The sequence below is a fragment of the Marmota monax genome, unplaced genomic scaffold (assembly GCF_021218885.2).
Source record: "Marmota monax isolate L192 unplaced genomic scaffold, Marmota_monax_Labrador192_F-V1.1 WCK01_AAM20220418_F8-fsc00035, whole genome shotgun sequence".
Taxonomy (NCBI): Eukaryota; Metazoa; Chordata; class Mammalia; order Rodentia; family Sciuridae; genus Marmota; species Marmota monax.
The window spans coordinates 9,404,003-9,430,978 of record NW_026691961.1 but is presented as its reverse complement, the minus strand read 5'-3'; the positions used below and the strand labels follow the sequence as shown (position 1 = coordinate 9,430,978).

The 26,976-nt window shown below is 49.7% G+C and overlaps 2 protein-coding genes across 3 annotated transcripts in view; both read right to left on the bottom strand.

Moving 5' to 3' along the window:
• The window catches only part of Pdpk1 (3-phosphoinositide dependent protein kinase 1), a 70,596-nt gene extending 63,539 nt beyond the window's left edge, over window positions 1–7,057 (bottom strand). The window contains exon 1 of one of the 2 annotated variants that reach the window (XM_046443132.2): window positions 6,923–7,057. In XM_046443132.2, the coding sequence (XP_046299088.1) occupies window positions 6,923–6,946 (24 nt within the window). In that variant the 5' untranslated portion in view covers window positions 6,947–7,057. Of the gene's footprint in view, window positions 1–6,396; window positions 6,610–6,922 lie in introns of those variants that run through there. The other variant, XM_058579166.1, reaches the window with a different exon arrangement.
• An 11,143-nt stretch (window positions 7,058–18,200) lies between these two features.
• Window positions 18,201–26,947, bottom strand: Amdhd2 (amidohydrolase domain containing 2). Its single transcript, XM_046443125.2, has 11 exons — window positions 26,810–26,947; window positions 26,582–26,718; window positions 26,365–26,504; window positions 21,081–21,135; window positions 20,714–20,926; window positions 20,557–20,645; window positions 20,330–20,474; window positions 20,089–20,196; window positions 19,892–19,960; window positions 18,843–18,944; window positions 18,201–18,461 (listed from the first exon to the last, which is right to left on the bottom strand). Exons 1-11 carry the CDS (start codon window positions 26,890–26,892, stop codon window positions 18,373–18,375), a joined length of 1,230 nt encoding a protein of 409 aa, XP_046299081.1. The 5' UTR covers window positions 26,893–26,947; the 3' UTR covers window positions 18,201–18,372.
• Window positions 26,948–26,976: the final 29 nt, after the last annotated feature.

The window sequence follows — 26,976 nt, the reverse complement described above, 5'->3', positions numbered from 1 at the left end:
TATGACCATGTGAAGACAATGGTCCACACAGGCCTCATCTGCCACCACATCTGTCCAAGCTCACAACATTGAGTGTTCAATACAAAATTTTAATCCAGCATTTGGTGGTCAAAGGCTTTGAAAGGTAACATTTCATGTTCAGGTAGGTCTTGATGAATAGAAATTTAAAAATACAGATGATGGAGAGGTGCTAGTCATCTAGTGTAGACTCAGGATTGAGTTATCAGCCTCAGTTCCCCCAAGCTGCAGCTTTCAAATTACAGGCCCAGGCTACCAAGTCATTCTTCACTTTTGCAAAAGAAGCTACAAAGACTTGTGTAGACACTCCTCAGGCAAGCGTCACTTGCCTGTGTGCTGACGTTCAGGGCAGGAAATACATCCCTCTCAATCCCAAAAGTCATACTGGAAGCACTGCTCACAAAGGGCACACAGCCTAATGTTAGAACAGCCACACTAGACAGGCTCATAGGGAACAAGCTGGGTACAACTGGCCCATTGCCAACCTTCCCCACACAAGAGATCCATCCTCAGTCAGAGAGCCAAGAACTAAACCCCTCTTACTGCAAAGACAGTTGGAAGGTATCATCCTGAAATTGAGATTTAGGTTACTTTTAATTTTGAATTTCAATATTCTATCACTCAGTTGTGCAAAAAAAAATACCTAGTTATCTCAGCTGGGTGTGATGACACATGCCTGTATCCCCAGCAACTCAGAAGACTGAGGCAGAAGGATCATAAGTTCAAGGCCAACCTGGGTAATTCAGCAAAACCCTGTCTCAAATTAAAAAGTATAGCCAGGGGCAGTGATGCAGGCCTGTAATCCCAGCAACTCAGGAGGCTGAGTCAGGAGGATGTTGAGTTCAAAGCCAGCCTCAGTAAAAGCAATGTGCTAAGCAACCCAATGAGACCCTGTCTCTAAGTAAAAAATACAAAATAGGGCTGGGGATATGGCTCAGTGGTCAAGTACCCCTGAGTTCAATCCCCAGTACCCTCCAAAAAAGTAAAAGAAAATGACTCTTAATGTTTTGCCCCTCCTCTCAAAAACCCACACCCCAACTTATGAGAAAAACACTGTCAAATCCCAATAGGGGAGCATTCTACAGTAGCTGATCAGTATCTGCAAAACTATCAATTATGCCAGATATGGTGGCACAAGCTTGTAACCTTAGTGACCCAAGAGGTTGAGACAGGAGGATTCAAAGTTCAAGGCCAACCTAAGCAACTTATAAAACCCTGTCTCAAATTTTTAAAAATTTGAAAAAGGACTAGGGATGAAACTCAAGTGGAACAATGCCCCTGGATTCAAAACACACACACACACACACACACACACACACACACTCAAGGTCATCAAAAAATAAATGAATGTCTGAAAAACTGTCACAGCAAGAAGGGCCTAAGAAGGCATAAGGACTAAAAGTAGTGTGTTCTGGATGAACTCCTGGAACAGTAAAAGGACATTATGTTAAAAACTAGAGGGTTTTGAATAAATTATAGACTTTGGCTTATGTATTAACATTTATTCTTTACACCAAGGGTGGTGACACTTGCCTGTAATCTCAGTGACTCAGGAGGTTTTGAAGTTTGAGGCCAGCCTAGGCAACTTAGAGAGACCCTATCTCCAAATGAATATAGTGCAGGAAGTGTGTGTTGGGGATATGGCTCAATGGTTGAGCACCCTGGGTTCAATCCCCAGTACTGCAAGAAAAAACAACCAAAAGCAAAAACAGTGAGACAAACTGTACACCACAGGATGCACAGGTATATTCATGAGAAGAATGCCAGCAAAGGAGCAAAGAGGCCAGGCTCCAAAAGCCAAGGCCACAACAAGTCGAAAGCCTGTTTTAGAAGAGCAGATATGAAACTCAAAACAGAATCTAGTACAGACCCAAGGCCTGAAGAAGGGGTGGCCACCACAAAGCAGACTGCTCAGACAAAGCTTATAACCATGAGATGGGGAGGTTCCACAGAGGGGAATTTCTTTAGGCAAAGAGGAAGAGCCTGGAGAAGACAAAAGCCACCAAGAATGAGGCAGCTACAAACGTCCTGGACGTTATCCTGGGCATGCAGGCTGGAAAAAGGACCACAACTAGGCTTCTGAAGCAGGGCCCTTTCTAGGAGGAAGGTGACAGGTCAGGAGAGGAGGGGATGAGGCAGGAGTGGGGTAAGGAGTGCTGGCACCTGGGGACCCAACCAGCAAGTCCTTGGAGTGTTCCCTCATCAGGAAAAGGGGAAATAAGAAGGAAAGGGAAATGCCAGAACGTGGGGGGAAAAGGCTACATGTATCATGCCTTCCCTGGAGGAACAGCAGCCCTGGCTGCACTAAAACCAAGCCTGCAGCACTAAAGACCCCTTTTGACTCAGTGAAGGGCACCACACCTAAGACTTGGGCTCCAGAACAAGGTCCTGAACGTCCAATGGCGATGAAGGCCCTCTCCTCCCAAGCCCAGCCTCCTGAAAATAAGAAAGGAGAATTGAAGAGACAGCACAATCCCCTTTCCCCACAAAATTTCCACTGTAGGTCAAGCACTTGGTGAGAATGTCAGGTAGTTTCAAGTCTGAAAATCTTACTAGCTTTCTCTAACAAGAAACTGTCACTTGGAGCCACAACTCCTTCCTACTGAAGTAAAGTCAGTTCCCAAATAGAAGAATGAGCCAAAGAACAGGATTTTCACAACAAATTCACTATATAAAAATTACACCTTGAGGCTGAGGTTGTGGTTCAACAGTAGAGCACTCGCCTAGCCCCCCCATGCGAGATACTGGGTTCAATCCTCACCACCACAATAAAATAAAGGTATTGTGTCCAACTACAACTAAAAAATTTATTTAAATTATTTTTTAAAAATTACACCTTTAACTGAATGAATTCTGAACAAAGCCCCACTGAGACACCAGCCTTCTCTGAGTGGGCAGACCTACCACAGGTCGCCCCCAAGTCCGTGCAAAAGACCTGCTCCTCCAGAACCAAGATCCTTGAGGCCAGCTTAGGCAACTTAGAGAGACCTTCAAACCACTCTTCACATACTTCGATTTCCTGCAGGCAGCAAGCTGACTTGAAACAGACTAGGTACGTCCCCCAGCCCAGAGGGCACCAATCTGGTCTGTGAAATGAAGTCAGCAGGCCATCCAGAACCACACACCCACCTTCATCAGGCCCCTTGGCAAATCTCCAGGTGGAAACCACACACTCATTCTCAGTTGTGGGCTGAGAGGCTTGCCCATGTTCTCCATACACAGAATCTGCAGCACCAGCAACCAGCTTTTGTCAGTCCCCAAGTAATCCCACTATTGAAACATAACCCTGAATAGGTGCTCTGATAAAGATTTGAAGTTCCTTTATAAGGAACTGAATATCTCTCTTAGCACATTCAACGCTTGGAAATCTCTTGGAATAAACTTTCAGTTTAAACGCCAGGAAAATTTTCGGACTAAAACATTGAAAACAAGATTTTGAACAACTATATAAATGCAATCAAGGTCAGGTAGAGAAATAGAACCCACAGCCATCAACGACCCAAACAGGCCTCTCTCCTCTCAAAAAGAACACATTCCTCATGACCCTGAGAAAATGCACTCTACCTGTGATCTAACTAGAGACTGAATACTGAACCTGTTGGCAATATTCAAGTAAAAGAGCCTGCCATCACACTGAACATGTGAAGGGTGTGATCCGGTCACAGAAGAATGCACAAGTGAGAAGACCTCAACTTACTTGGAGAAGACCTCCAAACTTACTTTCCACACCAGCACTTCCTCCCCATGCACTGTCCTTTGAACCTGCCTCAAAACAACTGCACTAAATACCCCATAACCACCTGTCATCAACGGGTGGGTCTGGAGCATGCCCACGTGGCCTTGGCCTCACACCTGCTGCACCCAGTGCTCCTTAGAAGCAACTTGCTCTCCTCACAGAACTAAAAACCATATAGGATTCTGCCCAAGGGCATTCCACAGAAGGGGGGAAGTACATAACAGGACCACTCTCCTCCAAACATATCATCACAGACAAGGCTGGTCACTCTTGCCCTTCCTTTCTGCAGCACTTTCCAGCTCATCACTGGAGTCAGTCAGCTGTCCAGGAGCACCCCAACCCTGAACCAAAGGACAAGGATACACTGAAAAGGCTGACACGTGTCTAGAAGTCACCTGTTCCTCCTCCCTAAAACCATGCTGCAGGCAGCCCAAAGGCCAAGACCTGACTAGAAGCCTGAAGCTTCTTTCAGGCCCCATCTCTGCAGGAGGCTGCTATGATCTTTATCTTAAACTGGCACATCAGAGAGCAGACCAAGTAATTACTTCCACCCCTTATTAGTAATGGGGACCCCACATTACCAACTTGGTAACTGCTATTGGGGAGTCACTGGAGACAGAAATACATCATGCTCCACACCAGATGGGCCATGTGAGGAGAAGCTACCCACCCACAAAGGAGTGTGACAATCAGAAGCCACTTCTTTCAATGCTCTCTGCCTTTCCCACCACCTTCGCCCACAGATGCAACACCCTTGCAAAAGACAGAGCACCCAGAGCATGCAGGAAGTTGCTCTGCCCAAACCCCAACTCTCCCTTTAACAACACTGTTGCACGTTTCTTTTTTCCAACAGGAGGGTTCTAAGCCTCACCCCAGCAGAGCCTCACCCCTCAATGAGGATGAAGCACAGCTTCCTTCCAAACAGCTGCTTTCTGACAGCACACAGCTGAAACAGGCCCCAGGGGTCACAGAGTACAGCCATCTGCCCAAAGAAATGTGTGTGTTCTCCTCCATATGAAGACATTCCTCCTGCCACAGCACAGCAAGACACTCAGGTTTAACCCTCAGGGAAGACACCCTGGGCAGCAGCACCATGGACTTCCTTACAACCAGGTGCTGGGTTGAGGTGCCTGGCAGACCCTCACTTAGGGGCTCCTCATGTGGGGCAAGGTGACAGTGGAGTCTCTGCCAAATTGCACTTGACTATTTATGAGGCAAGTACTTAACCTCTCTCACCTCAGTTCCACCGTACTTAAAATGGGAACAATATCTACCTCACAACATGATATGAATGAAGTACATAGTAAAGTGTCTGCCTTCAAGTAAGGGCTCAATAAAGACTTACATCCTTTGACCCACAATAGTGCCAGACTCGGGTAAGCCATTTTCCATCTTTACAGCTCATACTGTTTCTCCCTCTGTTGGGAAAGTTAGGTTGGACCTGGGTCTTCTCATACAGAACCTGCCCTGCCACCCTAACATAGAGATGCAAAACTCACTCCAACTATTCACCTCTAACTGTCCTTGGATATAAATGCAATATCGGGGCCATTTCTGCCATTACTTAAAGGAAATTTGGCATATTCTCACACACATGCATGTGGGGGACTCTAGCTGACAAAGGTGCAAAGCCTAGATTCTCTCAATTCCTTATTACAGAAGTCTATCCGCTATTCTGTAATTTTTTTCTGCTCCCTGGGTTTCCAGTGTTTTGCACTAAAAAAGCTGCCTGAAGAAAAGCAAATGGTGAACTCCAATTCCATCACGTGGAAGTGTCAAGGCCATGAGAAAATATACTCTTTTCTTTTTCCCACAGACATCATCAAATACACACCTTTCACACAGCATCACTGAGTGAAAGTTTGCTTTATAAATGTCCAGGATGAATGTCGCCAGAGCCTCCACTGAGGCATGCCAGCAGCCTAAATGTTTTTTGCCCCCTAGCCCAGGCACCTCAGGGTATAACATGTGTTGCAAAGTCAAAGACATTCTTTTTTCCTTTCATCATTTTCCTCCACCAGACAGGTCCCCCTTTTCTAGACTTTGGATTCGTCATCATTCGTCTCTACAAGAGAAGATTGTAACCTGAAGTTTTCCCAATTCAGCGCAGCGAGAGCTCTCTGTCTCAGAGACCCCATACCTTCCCTGAAATTGTCAAAAGGGCTCATGATCCTCCCAAAACATTAAGATCCATTATTACAAAGCTTCATTCTGGAAGATAAGAGGCCAAGTAAACTTCTTAGGTCTTCATTCTATTAAGGGATTTTTTTTTTCCTTTTATTCTGTCAAACTGGGAATCGAACCCAGGACCTCGTGAGCAGGCTAGAAAGCGCTCTACCACTGAGCCAAAAATTTGCCTTTGAACCAAGTTTTGCTAGCTCTCTGACATTCTCCCATGACCCACTTCACATAGCATACAAGGTATACATAATTAATCACAGTCTCAACACTCCAAGACTGAACAGAGGGGAAAATACAAAAACACTAAGGATACTTTTAGCAACATAGTAAAAACACAGAAACATTTCTCCACATTTCACCCAACAAGTGGTTGTATTTTTCCCCCTAAAATCCCTCCTCCCTGTCAAGCTCACACTCCCCCTTGGCGGTGCCTCTGAGCCCGGCCTCCCGGGGCATCCCACCTTAGTGAGCAAAGCCATGAGCAGAATGAGCACCCAAATGCCACGGCTGAGAGCAGAGCGTCCCAGACCATCCCAATCAGGATTTGGGAATCCAACCGCGAGCATCAGGCGTTTAGGGCACGATCCCGCACCCTCTGCTTCCTGGAACCCCGTCCCAGGTGAAGGCCCAGAACCGCTCCTCCGCGGACAGGACCGCAAGGTAAGCCCAGAGGCTCGGCTTCAGACTGCGAGGAGGCGAAAACAAACTTTCCAGGCACTTCCACCCCGCCCGGTCGGGTGACACCTCCCGGCCTCCCCCGCCCTCCGCGCCTGTCAGCGCCCCTGGCCGCCCGGCGCCTGCTGCAGCCGAGGCCCGCGCTCTCCGCGGCAGCCGAGAGGCGCCCGGCCGGAGTCCGCGGCCCGGCCCGCCGCCTGGCCGCAGGTGAGGCGCCGGCCGGCCGCGGAACCGGGCCGCCTCGTCAGACCCGGAGGCAGCAGAGTTCGCGGATAACGGGCCGGCGCATCCCGTCCCCCGCAGCGCGCTCACCAGCTGGCTGGTGGTCCTGGCCATGGGCCCCGCGTCGGCGCGGGCGCCTCCCCCGCAGTGCTGCGCGGCTCGGCGCCTGCTCAGCGTCCTCCTCCCCGCGACGGAGCCCCAGCAATGGCCGCCCTCATCCTGCGCCCGCCCCGCCGCCCGCCGCTCCCGGCGCCACCCCGCCCCCGCGCGACGCCGAGCGGGACTTCCGCCGCACCGCCGCCACCGCCCGCACCCATTGGACGCGTCCGCCGTCGCTCGCCGCGTCCCACGGGGGCCCCGCCCGCGTCCCGGGCCGCATTTCCGGGTTGGGGCCTGGTCCCGCCTCCGGAGGGAATCCTGCGCGAGCCAATCCCGGAGCGCTGGGCGGGGTCGGCCGAGCTGTCATTGCCGCTCCGGGTCCGGGAAACTGAGGCTCCGAACCCGGTCCCGTCAAGGTCACGCCCGTAGCAAGCTGCCAGGCTGTGCTAGAACCCGCGGCTCAGACTCGAGGCCGGCCGTGCGTGAATGCCAGGAGGCAACCTATGAGAGTTTACAGCTCACGAACGACAACGGAGGAAAGGAGCCATCGAAGCATTTAACCGGCGCACTAACAGTCCCGCAACACCCTCGGAACTGTGTCTTTGCCTAATGTTCTTGTGGTTCCTTTTTCTTTTTGGTGGTGGTAATTGTTTTGATGATGATGGTGGTGGTGGTAGTGGGTTTTTTATATTGCAGTGAAATACACATAAAATTTACCATTTTAACCTATTTTCTTAGGGCCCCGCATATGCTAGGCAAGTGCTCTACTATTGAGCTACACCCCCTGGCTTTAACTTGATACTGGGTATTGATCCTAGAGGCAGTTTAGCACTGAACCACATCCCCAGCCCTTTATTTAACTTTTATTTTGAGACAGAATCTCACTAAGTTGCTTAGAACCTCACTAATTTGCTGAAGCCAACCTCCCTCAAACTTTCCATCCTCCTGCATCGCTGGGCTTAGAAACATGGGCTACCACGCCTGGCACCTTTAATCATTTTTTAAGTGCACAATTCAGCAATATTCAGTACATTCTCATTTTTGTGATGCGATAATGTCTTAAAACTAGGATCACCCTTATTACCTGAAGGTATTTTTTTTATTTTATATTTTTTTGGTACTGGGGATAGAACCCAGGGCCTCATATATGCTAAACACACACAATACCATGGAGCCACACCACAGCCTCTGCAGTTTTAAACAATCTGTTTTCAAATTTTCCAACAGCAATCTTTATTTAAAAAATTAAAATTCAAAACCAGGTACAAAACCCAGCATGGTAGTGCAATCCTGTAATCCTAACAGCAGGAGGATTGCAAGTTCAAAGCCAACTTACTGAAGCCCTAAGCAACTTAGCTAGACACTGTCTCAAAATAAAGTAATAGGGGCTGAGTTTGTTGCTCAGTGGTAATGCACTTGCCTAGCACATGTGAGGCACTGGGTTTGATCCTCAGTACCACATAAAAATAAATAAATAAAACAAAGGTATAGTGTCCATCTACAACTAAATAAAATAAAAATAATAATGATAATAGGGCTGGAGATATGGCTCAGTGGTTAAGCACTCCTCCCCAGGGCAATCCCTTGTAACAAAAAGGGGGAGGGGGCACAAAAGCATATGCTGACAGTCTCAGCTACTCAGGAGGCTGAAGCAAGAGGATCTCTCTTTTTTAAAAAAAATATTTATTTTATTAGTTTTTTAGGTGGACACAATATCTATATTTTATTTTTATGTGGTGCTGAGAATCGAACCCAGTGCCTCAAACATGCTAGGTAAGCACGCTACCACTTGAGCCACATCCCCAGCCCCGGAAGAGGATCTCTTGAGCCCAGAATTTCAAGTCCAGCCTGGGCAACATAGTGTAACTTTGTCTGAAAACCCTAATACAGCATCCCTGATATTGTTGCTCCACTTTTCAGATGAGGAAACTGAGGCACTGGGAGGCAGTTCTGCAACTTGCTCAGGGTCATGCAGTGTCAGGATCCAAATATCCATGTGGCCAAAGCCTGTATATCAACCCCTGTCAGCTCTGACTGTCCTTGCCCTCTGTACATTTATAGACCTTTAAAAAACATCATTAAAAAAAAAAAAAAAACAGGTATGGTGGTATATGCCTGAAGTCCCAGCTACTGAGGTTAAGGAGGTGGCTGACACAGGGGAATCACAAGTTCAAGGACATCCTGGGCAACTTGACAGACACAGTCTCAATAAAATTTTTAAAAAATTAAAAAGAGCTGGGTATATAGCTCAGTGGTAGAACACTTGCCTAACATGCTCCAGGCCTTAAATTCAATCCCCAGTAACCCACTTCAAACAAAAAACAAAACAACAACAACAAAAAAAAAAAAAAACTGGCAACTATAACCCCTAACCCCATGCTATTCTTGCCGTTTTGATACTTGTTTCTTTCACTTAACAATGTATCATCTGTATCCTGTATGGCTCTCCTGACCTCTTTTCCTCAGTTGTATAAGTCCAGAGGAGGCCACTGGAGGAACACAACATTTAAAGATGAAATGTATATTTATACATTCAGGTATCGATTTCCTAATAGACATGAAAATGATTCCCAGGTTTTTTGTTTTATTTTTCCCTCATGAACAAGGACTACACTGAAATCCAACACACCCTTCCTTATCTCTTTAGGATAAATTCTTAGCCTATGGAATTACTGGACCAAAATATAATTCATACTGCTAAACTACCTGCCCCACTTCAGAAAAGGTAGTCTAGTTTATACTCTCACCCTGAGTGCACAGAGAGAAGCTCAAGGTGGACACAAGCTCTTATATCTCAAAACATAGATAACCACTGGAGACACCAACCCCAGCACCCCCTCAAGTCACCACAAGCAGTGTCTGCTTGTTCCACACAACAGCCCATGAGCATCAGCTGCTATGATGGTTCCCACTTTTCATTTGAGGAGACAGGCTTCTGTGGCTTGTCTACTGTGCTGTAGAATAGAGTTCAAGGTCACCGAGCACAGGTCTCAAAACCAGACCTGACCAACTCTGCTCTTAGTCAACAGCCATTCTATTTATTTTGGTCCTCACAAAGCAATAAAAACTTTTCCTGAACCCAGCATAGTGGCACACACCTGTAATTCTTATGACTCAGGAAGCTAAGGCAGGAGGATCACAAGTTCAAGGCCAATCTCAACAACTTAGCAAGGTCCTAAGCAACTTAGTGAAACCCTGTCTCAAAAAATAAAGAGGGCTGGGGGTGTAGCTTGGTGGTGAAGCCCCTGGGTTCAATACCCACCCCACCCCACTCCCCAAAAAAAGAAAATCAGGTAACTAGGTCACAGTTTTGGTAATTTTTGGCGGGGAGGGGGACAATGGAGATTGAACCCTGGGGACACTCTACCACAGAGGTTATAGCCCTAGCTTTTTTAAATTTTTTATCTTGAGACAGGGTCTAAGTTGCCCAGTCTGGCCTTGAACTTTTTTTTTTTTTAGTTGTAGATGAACACAATACCTTTATTTTGTTTATTTTATGTGGTATTGAGGATCAAACCCAACCCCGGCCTTGAACTTATAGTTCCCCTGACTCAGCCATATCCATGTGGCCAAAGCCTGTACATTAACCCCTAAGAGATTCTAGACATGCCGCCCCTATTAAAAGGTAGAATTTAAGTGAATAGGGTGGGAAAATGCCAGGATAAGAGCTGTCAGCAAGGAACACCCAGACTGAAGTGGAGTAGAATTCTAGAGGAAATTATAGATTCTTGCCACAAATAAACTTGAATTCAGGTTGGGCATGATGGCCACACCTAGAACCCAGTGACTAAGGAGCTTAAGGCAGGAGGATCACAAGTTCAAGGCCAGCTTCAGAAATGTAGTGAGACCCTATCTCAAAATAAAAAATAAGCCAGGCAAGATGGTGCAACCACTAGCAGCTTGGGAGGCCTAGGCAGAAGGATCTCGAGTTCAAAGCCAGCCTCAGCAAAAGCAATGTGCTAGCAACTCAGTGAGACCCTGTCTCTAAATAAAATACATAAGACTGGGGACATGGCTCAGTGGTCGAGTGCCTCTAAGTTCAATTACTGGTACCCCCCCCACAAAAAAAAAAGGGCTGGGGATATAGCTAAGTGGTAGAGCACACCTGGGTTCAATCCCTAGTATCAGGGGGAAAATTTGAGTTAAATTGAGGGACTCACAGGGAAATGAGAAAAAAAAAATCCAGAATAGCTCTACCAAAAAGGAATCACAATCACAGCCCATACCTCCTCTCAATCCTCTCTACTGTGACTGATATTTACAGTCATGGTCAGTTATTACACTGATTCGGTAGAATATGATTCATCATATTCTACCTGGACAGGAGGCAGAAGACATGGCAGGTATAAAAACTGAATCCTTACCATTTCAACAGAAAGGCAAGAAATAATGACCACAAATGATGAATCATAAAAAGTATAAAGATATTTCTAGAAAAGCGGACAGACATCTGGGCATGGAGGTGCATGCCTATAATCCCAATGACTTGGGAGGGTCTCAAGATTAAGGCCAGCCTCAGCAATTTAGCAAGAACTTGTCTTAAAAAAAGTTGAAAAGGATTGGGCCAGAGATCAGTGGTAGAGCGCCCCTGGGTTCAATCCCCAGTACAAAACAAACAAACAACAACAACAAAAAATCACACATGGCCAGATACAGTGACACATAACTGTAATCCCAGAGACTGAGGAAAGAGGGTCTCAAGTTTGAGGCCAGCCTCAGCAATTTAGTGAGACCTTGTCTCAAAAAATAAAAAAAGACTGGGACATAGCTCAGTGGTAAAGCACCCCTGGGTTCAATAACTGGTACCACTCACACACATACACAATCCAATGAATGTTTTCAAATAACCCTTATAAATCTAAGCATGTATGTAAAAGGATTTTTATTTTGTTTTTGTACTACTAAGGATCAAACCCAGGACTTCACACATGCTAGGCAAGCAGTCTACCTCTGAGTTATACCCCCAGCTCCCAATTAGTAAAGTAAATGCAAAGAAAAAAGCCTGGAAGGAAATATAGGCAACGCTGATTTCCACTGGGGTGCAGACTGGGTTCTCTTAACATTTTTCCTGTTCAAGTCCATTGTACCAACACACAGCCCTGTGGTTCTTAAGTAGTTCACAGAGAAACTGGGAAGGAAGAAGTGGGTGGGGTACTTGAGTAAAAATGACTGGTGAAAGGTGGAGCCCACCTGTGCTGTGGGCGTGATGCAGCCAGGCAGCCTTGGGGAAGGAGTGAGGGGAGAGGAGGAGGCTGCTGCCCTGAAGAAAGCAGCTGAGCAGGCAGGGAGGGCAGCAGGAGGCTGAGGAAAAGCAGTCCTCACTCCTGCCAGGACCTTGACAGCAGAGAGCAGGCAAGGCCTAGGCCAAGCCCAGCCAGGCAGGCTTCTATTCTCACCTCTAGAGAGGCAGGGCACCTGTGTCAGGTCTGGCCACCCATCTTGGGGACAATAAACACTGGGGGAGATAGTCTCACCTGGTCCAGCACAGTTCATGGGCACCTCAGCTGGAGGAAGGAGACAGACTGTTCTCCAGCTCTTATCTGTCCCTTTCCTGCCCAATGCCTCTGTCCATAGCTGAAGGGTGTCTTGAGCCAAGCATCCAGGGGCTTGGTTTGACATTGTGAGGTCATGGATGTTGGGAACCAACCATGAGGGGGCAGCGAGGATGCCCGATGTGCCGAGTGCTGGCTGCACTTGGCCTGTGCTGCATCATGTATTCCTCCATACTTATTCCCATAACGTTTGCAGCACAAGGGGAGAAACGGGGTTCAGAAATTAGGAACCTAACCCAATGTCTCACAGCTAGGGTATTAGATACCTACTACTGTGTAACAAATTTTCCCCAAACAAGAGGTACATTGTCTCATAGTTTCTGGGAGTCTGAAGCCGGGGAGGGAACCAGCAGCTGGGTGGTCTGGTTCAGGCATCTGAAGGCTTGAGCAAACCTGGAGGACCCACTTCCAAAAAGTCTCATTCCTACAGCAGTGGGCTGGAAGTCTCTGTTTCATGTGAGCTGCTCTACAGAGCTGAATGTCTTCATGCTGTGGCAGCTGGCTCTCCCCAGAGTAAGTGGTTCAAGAGAAAACCATCAGACCCAAGCTGGAAGCTAAGGGTTTTTTAGTTTGTTTTCTTTGTTCTAGCAGGAAGAGGAGGTACTGGGGATTGAACCCAAGAGTACTCTCCCCCTTTTTTGGAGTCTTGCTAAGTTGCTTACAACCTCACTAAGTTGCCCAGGGTAGCCTGGAACTTGCAATTCCCCTGCCTAAGCTTCCCAAGTAGCTAGGATTACAGTTGTGCACCACTGTGCCCAGCCATGGTGGTTTTTATAACCTATATAACCTATATCCATCATCAGGAGGAACATCATGTGGGGGGCCACCTTCAAAGCCAGCTACCACCAATAGCCAAGGGTAGGACAACTACTAGCATTCATGCAGACACAGCAGAAAGGGGAAGGTAGGTCCACACCCCACAGATTTTGCAAGCACTTAAGTATCAAGCCAATGAAGAGCTGCACCAGGCAGAGCCCAGTTGATTTATATTTTAGACTCTCCTGCACCTGCTTGGCAGGGTCTGGGGAAAGGATCACAGGGGGCAAATAGGGAGGCAAAAAGACCAGTTAAGGTACAGGCAGGTGATGGGAAAGGGCTTTTCAAACAGTAGCCTCTGCCCATGGTCTCTGTTCACCATGCCCAAGGCTCCCAATATGCATTTGTTGATGGCTGCAGATGAATAGATGGATGAGAGACAACAAAGGGATTCAGTGGTTTCCAAACCACCTAGGTGAATTCACATCTTCCCCTATTAACTGTGACAAAGAAGTGACAAAGAAGCTTGACTGGCAGTCAGGAAAGGGGCAGTTTTGTGAGATCTCAGTCTCCTAACTTGCCCTCTCAAACCTCAAATTTCCCAACTATAAAATGGGGCTCATTCAAAAACCAATTAAACTCTCAAAACTTGAAAACATCCACCATTGGTAAGAACGTAGGGAAAAAGGAACCTTCATGCACTGATGACAGAAATACGGTATCTCCTTTTTTAGTTTTTTGTGATGTTAGATGCTGAAACCTGAGATGGAACTAGTATCTCTTTTAGACCTGAGCAGGAACACTTCTGCCTGGGTCCTTCTCTCCAGAATAATGGTCTGTCAAAGGATGTTCAGTACCTGATCCGCCACTGTGAGTATGTCATGATCTACAGAAAAGGGGGGATTAAGGCTGCTATTCTGCTGACCTTAAAAATGGGAGACTAGGGTTGGGGTTGTGGCTCAGTGGCAGAGTGCTTGCCTCCCACATGTGAGGCACTGGGTTCGATCCTCAGCACCACAAGAAAATGAATAAACAAAATAAAGATATTGTATCCATGTATAACTAAAAAAAAAAAAGGAGACTAGCCAGGGTTCTCCAGCGAGCCCAGTATAATCACAAGGGTCTCTAAACATACAAAAGGAGGCTTGCTGGCCACTGCTGGCTTTGCAAAAGAAAAGGAGTCAGCAGCCTCTAGGAAACAAAGCAGAACAGGAGCCTCTGCAGATTTGCACCTGCCTTGACTTCAGCCCATGAGACCTATTTCTTACATGGGCCTCCAGAACCATAAAACCATAAGTTCCAATTGTTTTAAACAGGTTTGAGGTGATTTGTTACAGCAGCAACAGGAAACTCATGCAGAAGGCCGTTCTCTGGTCTTCTTGGGATCACAAGGGGACAAGGCCACAGAGGGAAGAGGAATGCCCTGGAGTATCTGGATCCCCAGATACGCCCATTTCCACCCTCAGGCAATCCTTAGCAAGGGTGTGGTGAGAACTCCTTACTGTCACGGAACACCCATGTTTACAGAAAGGACCCAGGCACCTTTTACAATAGAGAGATAGATCCATGCACTCCCATCTGGGAAGCTCTCCACATGCTCACTTTAAAAATAGAGAATTGCCAAGCAGTACCAAAAGTGCAATACCACTTAGTAATAAACTGTGACACTGTGGTAAAAGGCGCAGGATCAGGTTGGAAGGGGCACACCTGGCGGCTGACCACGGGACTGGGAAGGTGCCCTTGGTCCACCTGCACTCCAGAATCATAGTCAGGGAAGAACAGGCTGGGGCAGGGCCCAGGGAATCGTCAAAGTGCTATGAGTGGGGTGCAGCAGAGTCTGCCCTGAGCAGAGCACACGTCCCTCTCGGTTGGCCACTGTGATTGGCCCCAGCAGAGACCACCAGAAGCAGCCCTCCTAAGGCGGGCGAGTCCATGTGCCCACCCGCGCCCCACCTCCAGCCCCCCGCCAGGACAGAATAGGCCTCCTGGACTGGGCCCTCCGCTTTCTTCTGCTGCTGTGCCCCAGCAGGGGTATCTGACTAGGGAGACCCGCGCATCACCCCACCATATGCCAACGGTCCTGGGAGCCTCGAGGCCTGGAGATAAAAGGGCTTGGCTGGGTCTCCAGCATGAGGACTTGAACCTGCGGTGGCTCAGTCCTGCGTGCCCTAGAGGGTGTTCTGGAAGGCCACCGGGTGGTGCCCGCAGAACTATGCTTGCCAAAGCACCTCTTCAAGCTGCACACAGCCAACAGACAGAGCGACAGGCCAGGTGTCTCACAAACACCAGCTCTGCCACCCACCAGGCTCCCCCGCCCCCACTGTGACTCAGCGGGCACACCAGCCTCACTGTCCCCCAATCCACACCCACCATACAGCCTGTGGCAGCACCGCTGGCACCCACGGCCAGGGCGGCCTGGCCCCCCAGCACCCCCAGGATGACCTAAGCGGCAACCCACCCTTCCGTTTACAGCCCTCCAGCTCAGAGCTTCGGATGGGGCAAAAGTGAGGTCACCCTTTGGGAAGATGGAGGTGTGATGGCTGCACACAATATGAATGTGCTTAGTGCCACGGAACTGTACATTTCAGAGTGATCAGAATGGTAAACTTGCCAGGTGTGGTGGAGCTCACCTGTAATCCAAGTGACTCTGGAGCCTGAGGCAGGAGGATCACAAGTTCACCAGCCTCAGCATCTTAAATAAAGGGCTGGGGATGTAACTCAGTGGTAAAGCACCCCTGGGTTCAATCCCTGTTACCAAAAAAAGGTGAGCTAGGGGTGTCCTGCAGTGATAGAGCACCCCTGGGTTTAATCCCCAGTACTGAAAAAAAAAGTACATTTTACATTTTGTCATAATTTAAAAAATTTAAAACCCAGTGGCATTTCCCCTTGCACCTGAAATAAAACCTAAACTCCTACGGCAGGTCCACAGCCCTGCTTGCACCTCTTTCCATTGACTGCAGTGGCGGTCTTTGTTCCACCAACACACACACATCTGTGTCTCTGGCCTTGCTGGGACAGTTAGCTTTGCCTGAAACTCTTCCACAAAGGTAGCTCCCATCATCTGAATGTCACACCCACTGTCCACCCCTCTAAGGAGCCCTTCCCTCTTCATCCAGAGAGGCAGCTGGATGGAATGAAGCAGGGTGTGCCTGGGCTAAATTACCCTGTCCCCCATGCTGGGAATGAAACCCGGGGCCTGGTTAGAAAAGGACTCTACCATTGAGCTACATTTCCAGCCCCCGGGGCACTCTGTAGCTCTAGGACTCAGTACTCCAGTTTCCCCAAGAGAGAAGCAAAAATGACAAATAGGCCTCTTCTTTGGATTTTTTTTTCCTCGAATACTGAGAAGCGAACCCAGGGGCACTGTAACACTGTGCTGCATCCCCAACCCTTTATATTTTTTGAGACAGGGTTTCACTAATTTGCCCTTGGCTGGCCTTAAATTTGCAGTCCTGCTGCCTCACCACTGCCCCCACCCCCCAGTAGCTAGGATTATAGGTTATAGGATTACAGCCATCACACCCAGCTTCCTCATTGGTTTTCTGGCAGAAAGATGGAAATGAGTCAATACTAGTAAAGTATTTAAGAGCAAAGCCTGAAACCAGGTGAGGGTCAAGCTCACCTGCCTCTCATAGCCATAATGAGCCCTGCTGGATAGGCCCAGCGTGACCCACATTCACAACTGTCTCCCAGCACTGGACACATTGCAGGGGGTGGCCAGCCACATATTGAAAGGCATGTGGCTATGGGACAGACCTAAGCATCCCTGCACCTGCAGCTTTTGGAAGGTTGGGATCCCATAGACTCACATTCTTGGGCTGATGGTGTGTACCCAGGAACACACGGGCTGAGACCTGGCCTGATGTACCCCTATCCCACCAGCTGTTCTCCCCCGGATGTTTGCCCACAGTCCAGGTAAAAGCCCATGAGTGGTTTTGTTGCTGTGGCCTGGAGACATTTCTTTTATTGGAAGCAACATACAACAGCATCCTGGCAGATTTTTCTTTTGCACCAAGGAATAATCTCATCACATAAAAGGGGGTGGAGCCACCTACTCCAGGACCCAAATGGGAAGAAAGTCAAGATACCACTCCCAGGCTTGACCCCCCTGTGTCACGGTCATCCTCAGAGCCAGGAGGGCCCCCAAAGCCTGCCCACCTTGAAGCTATCCAAAGAGCCTGATGGCCCATGGTACTTTAATAGAGGAAGACCAAGAATGTGTTGGAGTAGAACACTGGAATGTGTTGCCCAAGCAACATTAAAGAAGTAAGCATAAGTTGAAGGGCCCCTGAACAGTGGTGAGACCCTGAGCTTCCCAACAGCACTGGCAGGTCTCCATAGCCACCAAACTATGGTGGGCAAGGGGAGGGCTTGTCAAACCCACCAGGGGCAGGTTGGGGAGATGGGGCTGCTGAGCTATGATGTAGAAGAACATAGAACCATGACTATGCACAAGGGCACTAGGTGATGGGACTGAGGTCAGGCAAGTCAGCAGGCCAGGGATAAACAGCTAGCTGGGGGTCCTAGTCTGGATTGGGACCCTTGGGTACTACCTCCTGCACTCAGTGCTGGGTGACCTGGGGTTCCAAGACCAGTGTGGACACCCTCATGAAGGTCTCAACAGAGGGCCTGGAACTGTGCCCAGGTCCAGAACTGGGCCTTGGGTCTCCCCTCTGCCTACCCAGCTCAGGGGATGTGACTAAACATTAAAAACCACCCACCATCACTGTCCCCAACTCCTTCCTGTGGTCTTCCAACCATGGCCATGATTCCATTCCACCCACCACACTGAAGGACTCCCTGCTCACTTCCTGTGGATTTATAGACCTCAGACAGGTCCAGCTTAATAGGGGGCCCACAAGGAATCCAACCATTTCTGCCCCAAGACACAAACACCTTCAATGAGGCCCCAAGACAGCAGCCCTGCTTCAAAAACAATCAACACCCAGAGACAAGGCAAGTCTCGCTGGCCACACATTTATCCGAGCCACTGCCTCCAGGGCCACTTGAGGCTCTGGAAGGGCCAACCTGGAGGAGGGGTCCCAACTTGCTCTCTGGAGACCAGCTCCCTCAACTGTCCGCCATGTCAGTGTCCATCTGGGGCTGGGCATCCTCTCCTGCTGAGGTCCTTGGTTATAGCCTGGCTTCCTCTGCTTGCCACACCAGCTCACCAGAGATGTAGGTGGCCTGGACACGGAGGTTGTCGTCGAGCACCACAAAGTCTGGGGCAGAGCCACAGGGTAAGAAGGGATGGGATGGGACCACCCCAACCCCCCATATGGAGTCATTCCCCCCACAATTGAACCCAGTGGGGAAGCTGAGGCCCAGGGACATGACTCATGCAGGATGTCCTGACCATCACAGACTGGCATAGGTTCTAGAACCAAGAGTCCAACTCCTCACAGTCAGGGACAAGGGACTACTCCCTGCAGCCCTGGTCTGGCCTTATCTTGGATGCCAGAAAGCCTGGCCAAGGGGAATAGAGAGCCAGAGAGAAACTATGGCAGGCAATGCCACCAGGGAGTCAGAAACCGGGAAGACTCACTCACTCACCTGGGCCCTGACCCAGCCCTTTACTGGGCCTCTCCTATATGGAGCCTCACCTGCATCAGCACCAAAGTCCAGACTCCCCTTGCTCTTCTCCAGCCCCAGCAGCTGGGCAGGATGCAGGGATGCAGCCTCCAGGGCTGCCTCCACACTGCAGCCTGTTTGGAACACATCATGGTAAGGTCCCACAGCCCCTCCCCTACTCACAGTTCCAAGCTCCCGTTTTAGGGCCTGGAAACAAGGGGGGACAGCCCAAGACTCTGCAACATGTTAACAGCCAGTCCCTACCCCAGCTCTAGGGGATAGTACTTGCTCCTCTCTTCCTCAGCCCAGGCACCATCCCTGCCTGCAGGGTTTCTCTTCTCCCTAACAAAGCACTCTCTGGTCCCACATGCCCACAGGACCCTCCACTTTCTCCTGAATCCTGGGGAGAGCCCCCAAATGCAAAGAAGTAATACCAGGGCTCACTATGTCACCAGCCTAGCAGGAACCCAGGGCTCTGCTCTCTGCTCTCCTAACCAAGAGGTCAAATGACCATATTCACTTCACCACTCTGATCAGTCCTGGGGTTAGGACACAGCCATGTCCTGCCTCCTAGGCTGTCCCCTTGCTGTCCCTTGTCCTCAGCCCATCTGATTTAAACAGTACAATGGACTGTGATACCTACTGCCTCCAGAATGGCATCTAGCCTCTCCTCATCTGCTGCTGTGCAAGGGCACCGCACAACCTATCCCAGGGGCCCGCAGTACCAATCCTGCCCCACCCCATCCCACCTGACCATCTGTGCTGTCCCTGAGAAGCCCCCCATCCCATAGGGCTGGAGCCTTGGTCCTTCTGCAAGTAGGATAAGGGGCCCTGCCCCTCCCAGGGTCTGTGGTTTCATTGCCCATCAACCTGTTGCTACCACGCAGCCATGCTACCATGCTTATGAGCTCTCTGCAGGGTCTTGGCCACATTCCAGTGTCCAGTCCATCCCCTGGAAACCACCACCCCAACATGGGCAGGTGAAGATTGTTGAAACAGGATTCCCATAATCCTACCCCGCCCCAGTTCATCCCAGAGGTGGCCTCTGTTCCTAGACACAGAGACACACTGGCCCACTAACCTGTGGCCTGCAGAAAATGCCGGACGCAGACATCCATTGGTGCTATGCTGCCACACAGCGTCTTGGTGCCTTGAGAGCAGAGAGGCCAGGGGAACTGTGGGCCTGGGAGCCCAGAAGGCAAGCAGGGGATACCCAAATTCCACACCCCCCCCAAGAGGCTGAGGGGCTGCTTTCCTGTGAGCATGGGAGTCACTCACCTGCCACATAGGCCGTCAACCCATCCACTTCCACATCCTGCTGTCCCAGTGTATGACGGCCATTGCCCAGGCCCAGGGCAGGGACAGCATCAGTGACTAGCACCAGCCCTAGAGGAGAAGTGCTTCAGGACCAGGACAACTGATTTCAATGCCCCTCCTCCCTGGAGACTCACCCTGGGGATGGGCCTGGTGGGCAAGCTGAACAACTAACTTCTACTGTCCCTCCTCCATGGAGGCTCACCGTGGGGATGGGCCCGGTAGGCAATGCGTAGAGCTGCAGGATTGGTGTGTATGCCATCGGCAATCATTCCGTAGAAGATGCAGCGCCCAGGGGGCAGGCGGTCACTGGTCAGGAGCCCCACAATGCCAGGATCACGGTGGTGGAACTGGGCAGGACAGGAGGAGCTGGCTGAGTGAGGACAAAGGCTGCCAAAAGCCCACCCCTCCAGGAGCCAGGGCAGCACTCACAGGCAACATGGCATTGAAGAGGTGGGTAATGAAGGTGGCCCCACTCTGTACTGCTTCCTCTGCAGCCTGTAGGTCAGCCACAGAGTGCCCTGCATAGGGGACCTGAGTTCAGACTCTACTCCAGCTGCAGACCCCACCCCTACTGACGGCCCCTCACCTAGGGAAACGCAGATGCCCTGGGCTGTCAGTGCCTGGATCACTTCGTGGCTGCGGCCCAGCTCAGGGGCCAGTGTCACAATGCGAACGTTGTCCAGGGGACCATAGGTGGCCAGCACATCATGGAAGGCATGGGCCTCAAAAGAACGGAGGTGGGCCTCAGGGTGTGCACCCCGCTTCTCCTGGCTGATGAACGGGCCCTCTAGGTGTACCCCTAGAGGGAGGAAATGAGGGTGACTCCAGCAGGCACCCCCGTCCTACAGCCCACATCAACCCCTTGTGCCTGCACACCCTCCCTCCCTCCCCATCTGGGCACCTGGTGGGTAGGGGTCTCCCAGGGTGGGGGCACGAGGGGATCAGCCACTCACCGAGGACCCCTGCCCCATGGGGACCACCACTCTTCACGGGGATCTGAGGAAGGACCTGGGGGGAACCAGCTGTTAAAGCCCTGCCCCCCCATAGCCCTGTACCCAGAGATCTCAGGTAGAGTTCAGGGCCCTGGCCCAGCCCAGACCCACTGGCCATCCCTCCCAGGATCTAGAAGATGGCCAAAGGCCCCACACAATGGTCAAGAGCAGGAAATTACGAATGGGGGACACCAGACAGCCTGCCCAGAGGACCGAGGCAACAGAGCTTCCATGCCACGAGGACAGGAGCAGGAGCACCAAAGGTGGCGCCAACCTGCTCTGGCCCTCAGGGTGGCCTCCATCCAGCAGCAGCTAGAACGTAAGTGGAGTAGAGGCCCCAACAAAGTGACCATAACCTTCCTGAGCAGCAAGGCCAGGAGGCAGGAGCAGGTACAAGCAGCAAGGCCAGAGTGCTCAGTGCAGGTAGAGTCAGGGCTCAGCACTCACAGCCCAGGCCACACTTGATCAGAAAGGTCACAGCACTGGGGAGGAATGACAAGGCTCACGATTGATCTCAGGGGCTGAAAGGCCAGGCAACCCAGCCCATGCCATGTTTCTCCCAGGTGGGCAAGGGCTTTCCATAGCCTGCAGCTCTGCAAGGGTCCCTGGGCAAGGGTGGCAGGCTGCTTGCAACTCCCTCAGGACTCCCTGCTGAACAAAAGTGATAACTGCACCCTCCCCAGAACTCCCTGCCCCAAACAAAAGTGAAGGTTGATTGATTTTTTCTGATGCTGGAGATCAAACTCAGGACCTTAAGCACCACTTAGAAAGATCCTGTCTCAAAATTAAAAAAAAAAGGGGGGGGGGCTGGGGTTATAGCTCAGTGCTAGAGCTCCTCTAGGCTCAATTTCCAGTACTCCCACCTCCAAAAAAAGACCTCAAACCTTAAAGACCTTAAAGAGGAAGAGAGAGGGACTGGGATTGTGGCTCAGTGGTAGAGCCGCTCACCTAGCACGGGTGGGACCCGGGTTCAATCCTCAGCACCACATAAAAATAAAATGCATTGTGTTGTGTCCATCTACACCAAAAAATAAATATTTAACAAAAAAAAAAAAAGAGAGAGGGAGAGAGAAAGGCAGTCAGACTCTGAAAGTTAGACAAGCAGATCCTGGACAGATATAGGTGGGCCACAGACTAAGAAAGGACCACGGGCTCAGGCTCTTCAGTGCCTGGTGCTGCGAGAAATGGGTTGGGGGCAGGCACTGACAAAGGAGTCTTGTTTGAGAGCAGCTGGGTCCCTAGAATACCTGCCCCAGGTGTCCCTGGCTGAGAGAGGGCCTCTGGGAAAGGGTAGGTCAAGGAGCAGCAGAGAAATGATCAGTAAGAAAGTAGAAGTTTACATCCTGAAGACTTTCGCCAAGTCACCAGGCAGGCCTGTTTCCTCTGAGCAGAACGAGGCTTCCTTGGCATTCTGACAAGCCTGAGGCAGGACCCGGGGACCCTGACCTGTGGGTATCCACAGCCCTCAGAGCACCCTAAGACAACAAGGGGCAGCCAACGGTAGAACTGAGCCAGGGACTGTCACATCAAGAAGGGACACAGGAAAGAGCTGTTGACATCCTCTGGACAATGAAAGGTCATGTGTCCATGAAGCAAGAATACAATATTTAAGACAAGGAACATGGGGTGGGGGACAGAAGAAGCTCTTCAAAGCTTAAATTATGTGAGCACCAAAGCAAGAAATCCAAGAGAAGAACTGGAAGATAAAAGCTGAGGAAATACCTAGAAAATGGAGTCAATAAGAAAATACAAGAGAAAAAAATCAGAGAATGGGCCTCCTGGGAATGAGTCTCAACTGTGGACCAGTGAGACTCCCATAAAATGATGACATAGGACAGGCAAAAAGTCACCAAGGAAATAATTCAAAACAACCAAGTGGGCTCAGTGGTGCACACCTGTGATCCCAGCTACTTGGGAGGCTGAGGCAGGAGAATCCAAAGTTTGAGACCAGCCCAGGAAGTTTATTAGTCAAATTTAATTAATTCCCTGTCTCAGATTTTTTTTTTTTTTAATTTTTTAAGGGTAGGGTGTAGCTCAGCGGTAGCGGACTTGCCTAGATGAATGAGGCCTCAGGTTCAAGCCCCAGCACCACCAATAACAAAACAAAACAAAAAATCCTAGGGGAAAATTGCTTCTTACCTAGACTCCAGCCTAGTTAGGCCATGGATCAAGAGAATAAAGATATTTTCAGTCCTTTGAGGCTTCAAAAAACTTATTGTCCCATGACCCTTTTCTTCAGAAGCTACTGGAGGATGTATTCCACCAAAATGAAAAGTGTAAACCACCAAGATGAAAATACAAGAGGCTCTGGGACATGGAAGACTCAGCAGAAAGGTGGATAGACTCCCCAGATGGTGGGGAATGGTGATACCAGGACTGCTCAGCCCTAGTGAGACAACAGGAAGTGCTGGGGAAAGCAGGAAGCCAAAACTGATGGAGCCCATTCTGTGTTTAAATGGCCTAAGAGTAACAACTGTCAGCAGGAAACGACAGAACTTGAGTTACTAGCTATTAAAAAAAAAAAAAAAAAAAGTATGTTAACTCCAGGAAAAGCAGAGTTTAGAAAAGAGAAAATAACTCAAACCTTGGAATTATACACAGCAGCCCCCATGTCTGAGTTATGTGGCTGATCTAATAAAAAATACTATTTAGTGAGAATGAGACATAGAAAAAGATGAAAGATGGGCTGGGTTGTGACTCAGCAGTAGAGCACTCACCTCGACCGTGCGAGACCCTGGGCTCGATCCTCAGCACCACATAAAAATAAAGAAAAATAAAGGTATTTAAAAAAAAAAAAAAAGAAAGAAAAAGATGAGAGAGAACTAGTCCTCATCTGTTCTGGTGGGAAGCAAGAAATATTGCCCCAAACTAGAAAACTGAATAGGAATACTAGCATATTTTCTAGTATGCAGGTGAATTCCTAAAGAACAGCTGAGTTGAAAGTGATGGCACCTAGGGAGGGAACAAGTTGGGGCGAAGAGCTGCTGATGTTCCAACAAGCTGTGGATATACATTTAATTCAATAGAGATTAAAAAAAAAAAAAAGATAATGGCTGAGTTTTGCTAGATTAAAGTCTGGAAGGAAAGCAGGAGAGGAGTAAAGAGAAAGGACATGTTCAAGCCAAGCTAGAGGGAAAGAAAGCAGGGAGCAACTGGAAAGGCCCAAGTGTGAAGGACAGTGGGGTCAAAGGCAAGGAGGTACTCTCCCTTGACTCAGCAGATAAGCCCTTGAAACTGAGAATAATGTGAATAGATCTGCTGCCTGGAAGGACAGTAAAAGGCAGGGCTGAAGGAGGCCCAGGAAAGGAGCAGCTGGTGTCAGATCAGACTTCAACAACAAAAGACCTGGCTAACTTCTGGCAAAGCGGCAATCCATTTCTACCCAGTGTGAAGGGGCCCGGAAGGAAGGTTGGGTGCTTGTTGAGGGAAAGGTCCTCCGGTTTCCATGATATTAGTATTAAGTTTACACATCCCAAACCCTCCACAATCTCCAACATTGGCAGATGGCCCAAGGCTTTCGTCTTGGAAGAGTCTTGTTTGTAATACACCTGGGCCCAGTGAGTGATGAGAAGAAAACACGCACTCTTCACCAGTCCTCCCTCTGGGGCAGAGTGTCTACATCATGCCAGAAAGACCTTCAGGTGGCGCAAGGGCAAGGAAGCAACTGAGAAGCAGGAGAGCAAGGCCTTCCAGGTAGAGCTTGGGGGCAGAAGAGGGGAAACCTGGAACTACAGGAATGTGCCTGGGGAAAGAGAACAGGTTCGGCAGGTACAAAGGGAATGTTAGAGATATGCTGAGTCCTGTTATCTTGGAAAGGACCAGAGCCTAAGAAGGCAGCTGGGAAACCAGATGCCTAACTGCAGCAGGACAATTGAGTTTGGTTTTTGATATTTGTGTGGTTGCAGAGCTGTGGAAAATTTCCAGGAAGACATCCTTAATTAACATTTACCAAATGCTTCATATGCACCAAGCACAGCATCCAAAGACCCTGAGAGACGAAGATTATTTTCAATTGAGGAAACTAAGGTTAATAAAGAAGGTTGTTCCAAATATTTTGGCTGATACAAGAGTCAGAAGGCCACCAGGTGCACACCTGTAATCCCAGTGACTCAGGAGACTGAGGCAGGAGGATCACACGTTGGAAGCCAGCCTCCAAAACGTAATGAAACCCTGTCTCACAAATTTGAAAAAGGATGGGGGTACAGTTCAGTGAGAGTGCCCCCGAGTTCAATCCCCAATAGCTAAATAAACACAGGAGGCCAGGACCAAGGCCCAGGAAGCCCAAACTCAGAGCCCACCCACAACCTCCCACAGCTCCCTGCTCACACCCAGAAAGGGACCCACAGACAGTCATACATTTCTGCAGTGGATTCTGTAGTACAGGAAAAGTCAGATGGGGCAAATGACAAAACTGAAAGAACAAGATCAATTAACCATGGTTAAAAGTGTTCAGTTCGGGCTAGGGATGTGGCTCAAGCAGTAGCGCGCTCGCCTGCCATGCGTGCGGCCTGGGTTCGATCCTCAGCACCACATACAAATAAAGATGTTGTGTCTGCCGAAAATTAAAAAATAAATATTAAAAAAAAAAAGTGTTCAGTTCCTAAATTTACCAGCCACGTTATGGTAGTGTAAGAGAATACCCATGTTTTTAAGTTAAGTATTAAAGGATACAGAAGCATGCATATGCAACCTACTCTCAAAGCATTCTGGAAAGGACAGCAACACACTCAGGGAGAAACAGCTCAGAGGACAAAACTTCCAAGGAAAATTGGACAAGAACAATGGAATTTCTTCTAAGCAGCAAGAAAAGTAGAAGGGTGGGAAATGTAAGATAAATTAGGCTGGAAACACTGGGAGAGCAGCTCTTTCTGGAAGACATGTTCAAGTGAGGTACACACCAGTCAAGAAATACGAGTCTGACCCCAGGCAATGGTTGTGTCTCCAACAACCTTGCTTGCTCCAGGAGGATTGGAGGCCGGCAGTGGGGGTAGGGAGGGGCTGTGGCAGATGAGGACGCTGAAACAGCAAAAGTGGGGAGCACTGCAGAGGCAGTTAGAAGGAAGAAGGACAGCTGATGAATAAAGGCCAGGGGACCCCCACCCCAGGCCCAAGTGGAGGGAGAACAGATTCAGATTCATACGATGTGTTTGGAGAGAGAACAGCAAGAGATTTAAAAGTTAAGGGGATGATTGCTTCCAGAGACCGCCCCCGCCCCTTTTGCTTGAAGCCTGGAGCCTGACCTCACCTTATGATAAATCTCTGGTGGGGAAGTGACCAGGGTGGGACAGAAAGAGGTGACACCGTGGGACAGAATCCTCTGGGCCACCAGCGCAACCCCTGAACCCACATTCTCTGTGATCTTGGAGAAGTCGACACCAAATCCACCTAGGGCCAGAAAAAGAGGCGGTCGCAGAGTGCTCGGGGCTCCTCCCCTGCGTCCCTGGCCCTGGCTCAGGCCGCACCATTGATCTGCACGTCGATGAAGCCTGGCGCCAAGATGTAGCCCCCGCAGTCCCGCTGCTCGTCGGCCACGCGCCGCTCGTCGAAGAACAGCTTCTCCGGGTCCAGGATGCGGCCCTCACGCACCCACAGGTCCTCCCTGCTCACACAGCGGCAGGCGTTCAGATTGCCCACCGGTCCCGTCGCCCAACCCAGCCCCACACCGCGCTGTCCCCGCCCGGCCCCCGCACCTGAGCAGTGCGCCACCGCGCAGAATGCGGCAGTTGGTGAACTGGAGCACCGGTGCCCGCGTCGCGCCCTGCCCGCCGCGCATCGTGAGCCGCGGCAACTCGGAGCCGGCAGGCCCCCGCGCCACGTGACCCTCAGCTGACTGGGGCGGGCACCACATGATCGCCCC